Source organism: Notolepis coatsorum, assembly GCF_963971535.1.
Source record: "Notolepis coatsorum genome assembly, chromosome: 3".
Classification (NCBI taxonomy): domain Eukaryota; kingdom Metazoa; phylum Chordata; class Actinopteri; order Aulopiformes; family Paralepididae; genus Notolepis; species Notolepis coatsorum.
In genome coordinates, this window is record NC_140167.1 from 189,811,460 (window position 1) to 189,822,983 (window position 11,524).

General features: G+C 42.4%; 1 protein-coding gene across 4 annotated transcripts; it reads left to right on the plus strand.

The window, feature by feature from the left end:
• Positions 1 to 288: 288 nt before the first annotated feature.
• shox (shox homeobox) lies at positions 289 to 10,456 on the plus strand. Of its 4 annotated transcripts, none has more exons than XM_084309899.1 (6): positions 289 to 677; positions 2,345 to 2,553; positions 5,394 to 5,463; positions 6,025 to 6,134; positions 8,936 to 9,148; positions 9,608 to 10,456. In XM_084309899.1, the coding sequence occupies exons 1-6, from the start codon at positions 434 to 436 to the stop codon at positions 9,695 to 9,697; spliced, it is 936 nt and encodes a 311-aa protein (XP_084166025.1). In that variant the 5' UTR covers positions 289 to 433; the 3' UTR covers positions 9,698 to 10,456. The 4 variants fall into 4 exon arrangements, with proteins under 4 accessions (XP_084166025.1, XP_084166027.1, XP_084166026.1 ...); XM_084309901.1 differs by having other exon boundaries at positions 6,046 to 6,134; XM_084309900.1 differs by having other exon boundaries at positions 5,394 to 5,451.
• The last annotated feature ends 1,068 nt before the right edge of the window (positions 10,457 to 11,524 follow it).

Here is an 11,524-nt window from a genome sequence, read left to right on the forward strand (position 1 = left end):
CCAGGGTCCCCCATTTTCAATTAATCATAATAGGTATTATTTAAATATAGCCTATACTGCTTTCTCGCACGCGAAAGTCACTCTGTAGGCATTTTAATGACCTAGTAATTAAATTAACCGCCTCCGTCGCAGCAGCATTGATTTCTGGAAAAGCTGCTGAAAGTTGAATTGTGAAAAGTCGAGCCGCCTGTATAATTGCTCAGGACACAGAGATGGGGGCTGGGCTGAGGTGGCCGTGTATAAATAGTGTTGCTCTCAAATACACAGCAGTCATAACAGCAGGCAGGGATCTCACCTCTTCTCCTCCCCTCCTCGCATCGCGGCTCTAGATCACGACAATTACGCACGGAGAGAGCAGAGAGACAGTAGAACCGGTGCCGCTCATTATTACGGTGGATTTCCGTGGCTCGGGAGGATCCACTATATCGACCATATGATGGAAGAACTTACGGCGTTCGTGTCGAAGTCTTTCGATCAGAAAAGCAAGGAGAGCAGCAAGGAGAGCATCACGTACCGGGAAGTTTTGGAGAGCGGCTTGGCGCGGGCGAGAGAGCTGGGCACCTCGGAGACAAACCTGCAGGACATAGCGGAAGGCTGCCCGGTGCATTTGTTCAAGGAGCACGTAGAGCTAGAGAAGGAGAAACTGAAGGAGTTTAATGTTTCGAGGGCTACAGAAGGTACGCTTTGTTTTTATCCCCCATTTTGTTTCGGGAAGTGTCTGAAGTGTGCGGTGTTGTTGCAGGGAGCAGCGTTTTTTTTTTTAGCGTATGCTATTATGCTATTATGGATTGTGTAATAATGACTCATATTTTAATTTATTCAGTAACGCATTGTATTAGCTTTGTATTTATTTATTAGGATATAGGCCTATTATAACATGGTATTCCAATAACGGGTTGCTGCCTGACCACCGTCTTCTAACCCGTTTGCTGATTGTTTGAGAAATAGCTGCAGTTTCAAACAGTCTACAGTTTCACTCGCGGGACATCTTATTATTGCTATATTGATTCCTGCGAACTTTTCTAACAAACTGTATCGAATATCCGTATAGTCAGAGAATTAAATCTAGTTTGTTTTCCATAGTATACCGCGGGTTGACTCTACTTTTAGTTCTTGACTCTCAGTCAGCCGGGCCCTTAGCACATGTAGGCTACATTCTGTATACAGTTCCATGCAGGTGGTGTTCATTATAGTTGTTATAGCCTATAACAGGTGTATAAATAACTTCTAAAAGGCTGTTATATTCCCTTATTTTCAGGGATAGCGTGATATAAATTTGAATATAGGCAATTATGTTGTCAACAGCAGTATGTATACGTTGATAAAAAAATTGCCTATATTAGAAAACAAGGTATTTATATCAATATTTTGCAACGGATCATTACAGAGTTAGGCTATTAATTATAGCCCAAAGCCACTGTAGTAATATTTGTATTTAAATCAAACTTACATTAAAGAGTAGAATTAAGTACTGCTGGAACTTGATTGTTTCTAGTTTAACTAGATTGTGTCAAATAAACAATAGAAGTCACAAATATATATATTTTAAATACACGTATATATTTATTAAATGAGACTATATATATTGGTATGGCTTGTTTCTTTATTGCCTAAATAAATAAATAAATAATGAAAATATTTACAAAAGCGTGTGTGTACAGTATATACATATATATATATATATATATATATATTAGGCAATACATAAATTAGAAATGAACCTTCATATTTTTTCTGCACCCATTCTCCTGCTTATGTCACACAATGTATTTGATGTATATATTTATACAAATTCACAAAAGGCTGTAAAGGTCAGGGTATACTTGATTTATGCATACTTTATTGTGTTCTCTGTGCAGAAGAACTAACATTACCACACTGATTTGTGGCTGATGCATGGTAAAGAAGATATAGGTTTACATTTCGTCCGAAGTGTTAGTCTATTTATAATAACAACAACCAAGGGTAGATTTCTGTCAGGCCATGAGATGCTATATGTAGTACATCATGTGTGTGTGTGTGTGTGTGTGTGTGTGTGTGTGTGTGTGTGTGTGTGTGTGTGTGTGTGTGTGTGTGTGTGTGTGTGTGTGTGTGTGTGTGTGTGTGTGTGTGTGTGTGTGTGTGTGTGTGTGTGAGAGAGAGAGATATAGAGAAAGAGAGAGAAAGAGGGAAGAGAGAGAGAGAGAGAGAGAGAGAGAGAGAGAGAGAGAGAGAGAGAGAGAGAGAGAGAGAGAGAGAGAGAGAGAGAGAGAGAGAGAGAGAGAGAGAGAGAGCTCTGCAATGTCAGATACATTTAGTCCTTAAGTGATTTTATTAAACGTTTTGAATGTGGGCCATTTAACAGGGATATACGAGTGTAAAGAGAAAAAGGAGGACATGAAGTCCGAAGACGAGGACGCACAGAGCAAGCTGAAGCAGCGGCGGAGCCGGACAAACTTTACCCTGGAGCAGCTCAACGAGCTGGAGCGGCTGTTCGACGAGACGCACTACCCCGACGCCTTCATGCGGGAGGAGCTGAGCCAGCGGCTGGGCCTGTCGGAGGCCCGCGTGCAGGTCAGAGCCGCTCTCTCTCTACTCTACTCAATGTCATCAATGTCATCATCACTAGAATGGGATCACAGACAGGCCTGCACTGTACGCTCGGCCCATAGGAAAGGGTCATCATGAACACAGGGACTGTTTTGTGAAATTGGAATATTATGCGTAGACATGTCCTGCTCGGCCTCTGCATGCGAGGGCTCCTGGAAGCCGCGTATATCTGAATAGTTATAGTCCGTAAACTATAGTCACATTCTGCCTTTATGTTAAACGTTTCAAAGGAAAAATTAGAAATGTGGCACTAAGTGATGCCATAATGCTATATACAGTATAGCTTACTTATAAAAGTCCATAAGCTATATTGATATTTTGCGGGTCTATTATATCGCCCATACTTTAAAGGGGAAAAAAACATGCTCTTGTGAGTAATTCAATAATATTTTTGTCTACTATTGACTTTTTGGTCCAGACGCATGGTTTTCCCATTTGAGAGCACGACAGGCTCTTATCTAGGCCTGCAAATAATGTCGCCATCACAAGGGGTTCAGCATGGTGCGCCAATATGCCACCGTTATTTGTGGAGCATTTACGATTTCACGATGCAACGACGACAAAATAATGCCATATGCAAAACAAAACCAAAAGAAAGGTGTAGCATATAGCATAATGTGAAATGTTATAGATGTTGTTTACAAGGATAAAAGAAAAACAATGAAAGCAATAACAAAGATGGCCTATTGATAATATGCCACATTTCTCACCTTGTTTATACCTATTAACCATATTAACTACACATATGAAACTAGTTTACAAAAAATACGTTATTAGTATCATCGTAAAAATAAACGGAAAATATTAATTGGGGGGAAATAGCTTGGGGTTATAATAACCAACACTGAACACTGCAGTCAACTGCTTCAAACGGGATGAATGGGCTTTGCGATAGCCACACTGTCTGCAGGCATATTCTCCACACAGTTTAGATTATACTGTAGACATTTCTCATGAACCCAGGATTATTATTATTGTTATTACTTTTTTTTTAACACATCATTAAAATGAATGAAGAGACTGAACGTCTGCTTCAGGGGACTCGCTCTCATGTCAGTCACCCCCTCATCTTTGTAATATCTGACATTCGCTTGATGTACTGTTTCCATAAAAATAGATTAGAAATAATCCAATTCTGTCGAATATACGCTGCTGTTCAGCCTTCTAATCGAATAGCCTATAAGCGACTTCACAGACGTTTATAGCCTAATTCCAGCGGGTATTTTTGGAGGCACTGTGTCGAGTTGGCTGCTACACGTTATAGCTATGTAACATTTAGGGATTTTAGGCGAATCACTTTTCTGCAACGCGAGGTAAGGACATTACTCTGATCAACGGTCTTTCTGCAGTCCATAGGTATGCACATTTAATAGGAACGCTCCCGCCTGTAAAAAATAAAAAATAAAATAAAAAATGAAAAAGCTTTCAGTGGATTTACGGATGTGCTTTCGACCCCCCCCCCCCCCCGCCCCAATCTATTGAAAGTGAATTGCGAGGCCCTCCTCGGTTGATCGACGGTATTAACCTGCACTTAGTCGGTCGGACCAGCAGCCCTGCATGCGCCGCGCGCAGCTGTCAGGAATGTAATTGAAAGTTATGAGAGCTTGGTGAGGAGCAGGCAGTAATTCGATTAGGACTAATATCTTTGGATTTCTGGTGCAGCGCTAAATTAAATGTCATTATTCACTGTCTCTAATAAAAATCAAAAGGAAATGAGATTAGGGTATTTGTGAAGCGCCATCATTGAGTGGTCCTTAATGAAGAAATAACTGTCTGAACCGGTGTAGTTCACTTTGCTTAACATACTGGTACATAATTGGAATTGATCCCGAGCTGTAGTACCGAGCTGTAAAATATTAGCCCAGATTTATTTGAAGTGTTTTGTGTGCTGGTGCAAAAAAAAAACAGCAGCTATTTTCATCAACAGCTTGTCTGCATGCCATTCACTCATAATGTAGGCCTATTGCTCTGGATCTGCTAACAGTCTAGGTTAATAATTTACAAATATAGCAGAACTAGATTAGCATAATCATAACACAATATTTAACAACAACAACAACAACTTATTCACCGAATGTCAACATTACATTTATGTGATGGCAAAAAAAAGAAATTGAATACTTGAATATCCTGCCTGCCTATAGTCTACATGTCTCCAGGCGACTTTTAGTTGTTACTACTACCACGTCCTTAATAGAACTTGGTAGCCTAATAAAATACTTTATCGACAAGCGAATTATTGCCGTTTCACCGACACACGTTTAACGACGTTCACGTCGCTTAAAAATGATGTAATAAATGATTACGTAATGATTCTCATTTACAGTCGCGGATTTAGCGCCACAGAAGGCGCACAGACACGTGCACGCACCCTTTGTGGCGCGCCGCTTGCACAGTCGCTAATTCCGCGACTGTAAATGAGAATGAGTACGGGGGTCGGAGCCGGAGGAGAGGAGATAATAGTATTCACGGAACCAAATTAGGTTGATGATGATTAACAATAGGATGTAGTGCGTTTATTGCTACATAGAATATTTTGGACAAAAAAACATTTTTGGGTTTTTTGTCTAGCCTCTTGAATGGACATAATTTATGTATTTATTTCATTTGAACATTACCTGCTCATAGCTTGTGTATGATTTTTATTTGATATATTAACAATACGATTACGATTAGATGTCAATTAGATGTAAACAATACTATGGAAGATTAATGATGACAGATATATTTTTTTGGTATTAGGCATTTTGTAATGGTCTATTTGTTCCTAGGCCTAATAGCCTACATTTGCCATTGCATTACAGGTTTGGTTTCAAAACAGAAGAGCCAAATGTAGAAAACAGGAAAACCAGATGCACAAAGGTACATTTGATTGTAAGATTGTATTCTCTTAAATTTGTTTTTTGTTTTCTCTCCAAAAATTTGAATGTTTGTAATTCAAGTAAATGTATTATTATTATTATTATTATTATTATTATTATTATTATTATTATTATTATTATTATTATTATTATTATTATTATTATTATTATTATTATTATTATTATTATTATTATTATTATTATTATTATTATTATTATTATTGTTAATTCAAGTAATGTATTATTATTATTATTATTATTATTATTATTATTATTATTATTATTATTATTATTATTATTATTATTATTATTATTATTATTATTATTATTATTATTATTATTATTATTATTATTATTGTTATTATTATTATCATTATTAATTCTACAACCTCATGGCACCTGATGTAGACTGCACAACTGCATGTTTTTAGTTTCTACACAACTATCTATATCTTTTCCACTTTGCTCGCTAATAAGAGCCTTCTTAACTGTTTTTCTACTGCATGTGTAAAAAAAAAATCTGTCCTTCTGATTCCTGATCTCACACCACAACAACTGTCGGGCTGTCTGACAGACGTCTCTCCCTTCTCCGCAGGTGTTATTCTGGGCACTGCCAGTCACCTTGACGCCTGCAGAGTAGCTCCCTATGTCAACATGGGGGCCTTGCGGATGCCCTTCCAACAGGTAGGCCTCGTCCTCGTACGTATATACACCCGTAGGAGAAAGACTTAACAATGCTGAACTATTCGGTAGCGGCAGACAATGCTGGGGAAGGGGGGGGTGGTGAACTATTCGGTAGTGGCAGATAATGCTGGGAGCGCCTGGGAACCGCATCACGCGGCCCGGCTACGGTTGAGATATTTAGCTGAGTAGAAAGGTCAGTGTGTATAGGCTGTGCTGCATCACTTCTCAGCCAAGCCTATAATTATTTAGCATCTTGGAGGAGCATGGGTGATTATTGGGAACTGTAAAAAGCAGGGCGAGAGAGCATGCAAATGCAGTGTGTGGGTGTGTGTGTCTATGCCTGTGTGTGTGTGTGTGTGTGTGTGTGTGTGTGTGTGTGTGTGTGTGTGTGTGTGTGTGTGCACACTTGGGTGAGGGGGAGCATGTGTTTGTGTGTACGTGTATGTGTGTGTTTCTATCTGTGTGTGTGTGTGGGTGAGCACACTTGAGTAAGAGGGAGCTGTGTGTGTGTCTATGTTTGTTTCTATGTGGGTGTTTGTGTGTCTGTCTGCATGGGTGGGTGGGGGGGTGGGGTGCACACTTGGGTGAGGGTGTGTGTGTGTGTGTGTTTGTGTGTGTGTGTCTATGTTTGTTTCTATAGGTGTGTGTGTGTGTGTGTGTGTCTGCGTGGGTGGTGGGGGGGGGGGGGGGGGGGGTGCGCACACTTGAGTGAGGGGGGAGGGTGTCTGTGTCTGTGTGTGTGTTTGTGTGTACACTGCTATTTTTGTAAATCAACATGAACCTATTAAGGCAGTGGTTAGCTATCAGATGCGCTAAACGATGAGACCAGTGTGTGTACGTGCATGTGCCAGGGGTGAGAGGGAGGGGGAAGGGAGCGACGAGGGAGGGTGTGTGGGGGGGGGGGGCACACACACTCAACCCCGATATACCACTCACCTCATGCCAGTGGTGTGAGGGTCAGGCAGGTGGAGGAGAGGTGGACATTTGATCTGCTGCTATCTGCCTCGGCAGCCAGGCACTGCGGTGCCCGCTGCACCCCCGGTGCAAATCACCGGCCTAATTAAGCCAACAGTGCGGCAGGCATGAGCACTAAAAGAGATGATGAAAGCCGGGGAGTGGAGAGGCCTGTGATGGATATTGGCGTTGAGCTGCGTTGGTAGGGGTGGATGCATGAGACCTGCATACTGAGGAGAGGCACACTACACACGGCTGGGAGACACTGGGCACGGCACACACACACACACACGCACGCACACACACACACACACACACACACACACACACACACACACACACACACACACACACACACACACACACACACACACACACACACACACACACACACACACACACACACACACACACTACACCAGATATATCAGAACACATGGAGGCATGAAAGCTAGCTGGCATGCAAGAAAGCTAGTTTAGGCCATGTGTACTATGTGTGTATGACAAATATGTAGCCTACATATGTGGGCGTGTGCATATACATACATGTATATACACACACAGACACGCAAGCAAATGTCCACCTCCACCACCTGTTGTGTTCGCGATAGAGCAGTTACTGCCACGGCCCGGTCCCGTTTCTGAGTCCAGTCCGTGAGAACTTTATAAAACTGCACCACAGTGAATGACTCTGTTACCGATCTGGTTCCAAGAGGGGGTCAGCTGGTTTTCAATCAGTCCTTTTCAGACTCCAGTCAGATATTAGGAAAAAGCCTGTGTCCATAAATTTGGAGGTTTTTGGTTGCATTTATACTTTTTTTTTAATCCTATTGGCACAGAAACTATGTGGACTCGCTGTGTGTGTGTATTCATGCCTCAGCTTGCGTGTGGGACTAATGTCAGTGCAGTGTTGAGCGTGTATGAATAGCATATTCATACTCATTGAAACCCCATCGCAGAAAAAGGCACATTTTGTGGCTTATATTAATAATCCCTTTTTCGCTTGAGCGACCTTGATTCGAGTAATTTCTTTTCAGCGTTTTCTTTTGGGGGATTTTAGGGCAATTCTTGAGACGAGGCAAAAAACGAGAAAAAGAAATTGGTTGAAATATTTGGCGTGGTTAAAGCGTGGATGATTCACTGCATCAAATGGAATTCTGTTGTGGTTGGATGAGGAACGCGTGAAGCAGCCTCGCTCACCCTGCTGCTTCGCTCCCTGTGATGGTGGAGACACGTAGGGAAACGTCAACTCCCTCTGAAGCAAGATTATGCCAAATTTTCGTAAAATAATCACCAAGAATGTGAAAACCGATACTCTATGCCTCTTACGACCCCCCCCCCCCTTTTCTGCTTGAATATGTCTGGATAAATATTTATAACTCCAAATATCTTTGAATATCTTTTCAGTGCAAAATAGTTTATTTATGCAATCGAATACATAATCAGGATAACGGGACGGTGCATATTTCCGAGGGTGTATAACGGGGGGGGGGGGGGGGGGCCTTGGTGTGAATTTAAACAAATCTGTAGTGGGTCCTCGGGAAGACTTTGATTCCGGACTATTAAGTTGGATGTGGTGTCTGAGAGCGATGTATGATTCATTAACTTTTAGAATAGCTGACATCAGCGTCAGAGTGCAGAACTTAACTATTTTCTTAGAAAACACAGCGTAAGCAACGGCTTTGAGGGGTAATAACTTGAGGCGGACTTTAATAGTGTCAGACTGTGAAACCTAAATCCTCCGCTCCCCTCGCACCACACACACACACACACACGGCCAGAGAGGGGGCCCCGGACCGACTAACTAACCCCCCCTGTGTTTGTGTTTTGTCTCCCCCTACTCACAGGTCCAGGCCCAGCTCCAGTTGGAGGGTGTCGCTCACTCCCACCCCCACCTGCACCCTCACCTGGCGGCTCACGCCCCCTACCTGATGTTCCCGCCCCCTCCCTTCGGACTACCCCTCGCGTCACTCGCCGAATCGGCATCGGCGGCGGCGGCGGTGGCGGCGGCGGCGAAGAGCAACAGCAAGAACTCGAGCATCGCAGACCTGCGACTCAAGGCAAGGAAACACGCGGAAGCCTTGGGCCTCTGACCCCATCGTGGGCCGCGCCTCTTCCTGTTCTCTCTCTCTCTCGCGCGCCTGTGACGCCCCGGCTAATAATCACCTCTCACAAGAGACTGAGCCCCGCGAGAGGGGGCCGTGACACTCACAGCTAAAACTAAAAGTAAACAAGTGAGAAAAAACACTGAGGGCGAGAATATGACAAGGGAGGAACGCAGGCAGGGAGGGAGAGGGAGAGGGAGAGAGAGTGTGTGTGCAAGAAAGAGAAAGAGAGAGAGAAATAAAGGGGGGAGAACAGAGGAGGAGGAGGAGGAAGAAAGAAAATGAAAAAAAAATAAAATGAAAAAAAGGAGGGAGAGAGAAAATTGTCACAAAGCCAGCTGCCAAAACAAACCACTTGTAGAGAAAACGGTAATTAAATACCAATGAAATCACCTTTTACTTCTCGCCCAACAGGCAGGACTTCTACGGGGGCAGTGGCTGAGTCCTCTCCAGTCACAGCTCGCAGCCCCAGGACCGTACAAACACATGTGGATGTCAGTCTGAGGGCCCGGCGGCCAGCCAATCAGACGGGGGAAGACGTTAGAAAACAGAGCAAACTGCAGGCAGCGAAAGGTCAAAAACTAGAACCTCTCTCTGACGCCAGTCAACACTGCAGACGGTTCGAGCATGGGGGTGGGTTGTGTGTGGGTGGGGGGGGGGGGTATGTGGGGGGAGGGGGGGACCCAAACACGACGCATTGGAACGGCTCTCACCTTTTACGACTCTCCCCCCTCCTCTAAAATAAAAACAACAACAACAACAACAACAACAACAACAACAAAAAAAAAAGAAAAAAGAAAAGAACAGAAAATTGCCATATTTGTCTCCAACCACTGTGTGTGTGTGTCCCCCCCCCCCCCCCCCCCCCCCCGCCGCCGCCAGGTGCATGAGCTCTAATGAAGGGGAACAGACCTCTGCGGGGCGAAAGCCTCCTTCATCCATACCTGACATATACCGCCCGACAACTGTTCCCAACACTGCCATTCAACACGCTCCCCACTCCGTCCTCGCCCCGTACAGCGAGAGGTCACCGGCCTCATTAGGGTGTGATATCCTCATGCTATATGGACTTGTGCTTTTATGACAAAAGCAACAAAAAATTCTCCTTCCTTTCCTGAAGGACAGAGGAGTAATGTTATTCTGTGTTGCCGGGCATGTGTCAGAGAGACTTTGATTTGTATTTCTCCTAACACTGTGCTCTCTCTCTCTCTCTCTCTCTCTCTCTCTCTCTCTCTCTCTCTCTCTCTCTCTCTCTCTCTCTCTCTCTCTCTCTCTCTCTCTTTCTTTCTTTCTTTCTTCTCTTTCTTTCTTTCTTTCTTTCTTTCTTTCTTTCTTTCTTTCTTTCTTTCTTTCTTTCTTTCTTTCTTTCTTTCTTTCTTTCTTTCTTTCTTTCTTTCTTTCTTTCTTTCTTTCTTTCTTTCTTTCTTTCATTCATTCTTTCTTTCATTCTTTATTTCTGTTTATTGTGCTGTATCCTGGGTAAAGAAGTGAAGATATCCTTTGCACTTCAGGTCTCGTATGTGGGTGTTTACAAACAGCACTACAGATACTACGTTGCTAAGTGAGGGGAGGGGGGTGGGTATTTGATATCACCGTGTTATAAAAAAGAAGAAGAAGAAAAAAAAGACATTATCTTGGATAAAGGGTATAACTGCATTTTGTTTTTGTAATTCTGAAAACATGAAGAAAGCATCAGTAAAACTGGAATGCAATGGTGTGCAGTTTAAGTGCAATACTGTAAATAGGTAAGAAAAAAATACAAAAGTTAAACAACTAGCAGTTAATCCTCAACAATAAAGAGAACCGAATGATTTTCAGTAATCTTTTTTCAAGCACTGATATCATTGGAGATGAGTTGAATTTCTTTGCCAAAACACAGTTTTTTTCTAAGGCAGTGTATATTATGTTCAGTTTGATAAACTCATCTACAACCATGTGCCATTAGCCCAGATGAGCTCCTGTGTATTCAAGGTTTTGTACACGTCAGGGTACAATGACTACTTGTTGAGGTAGACGGGAGTACTTTTTTATTTTCTTTTTTATGCTGCAGAAATGAATTACTTATAGGGTGTTAAGAAAGAATCACTATTCTACTAATTAGTCTGTATACTTTTGTAATACGAAATCCTCTGCAGTTTTGAATCTGGGATGCTATTATTCTGCGAACATAAGAGAGAGAGAGAAAAATTATATGAAAATCTGATTATGGTTCTGGCAAGTCTTGAATACAGAATCAACAAATCCTCATTGTAATTCGAACAAAGCGGTTGTTTTAAAACGTGATTAGTTTTTACTCTGTGTGGTACATTTGGACAATTCATGTTTTTCCTT

Coding starts and splice junctions, on each gene's coding strand:
- shox (XM_084309899.1), top strand. CDS start 434: ATGATGGAAGAACTTACGGCGTTCGTGTCGAAGTCTTTCGATCAGAAA. Junction 5,464..6,024: donor GCACAAAGGTACATTTGATT/GTAAGATTGTAT, acceptor GCTGTCTGACAG/ACGTCTCTCCCTTCTCCGCA. Junction 9,149..9,607: donor TCGCAGACCTGCGACTCAAG/GCAAGGAAACAC, acceptor CTCGCCCAACAG/GCAGGACTTCTACGGGGGCA.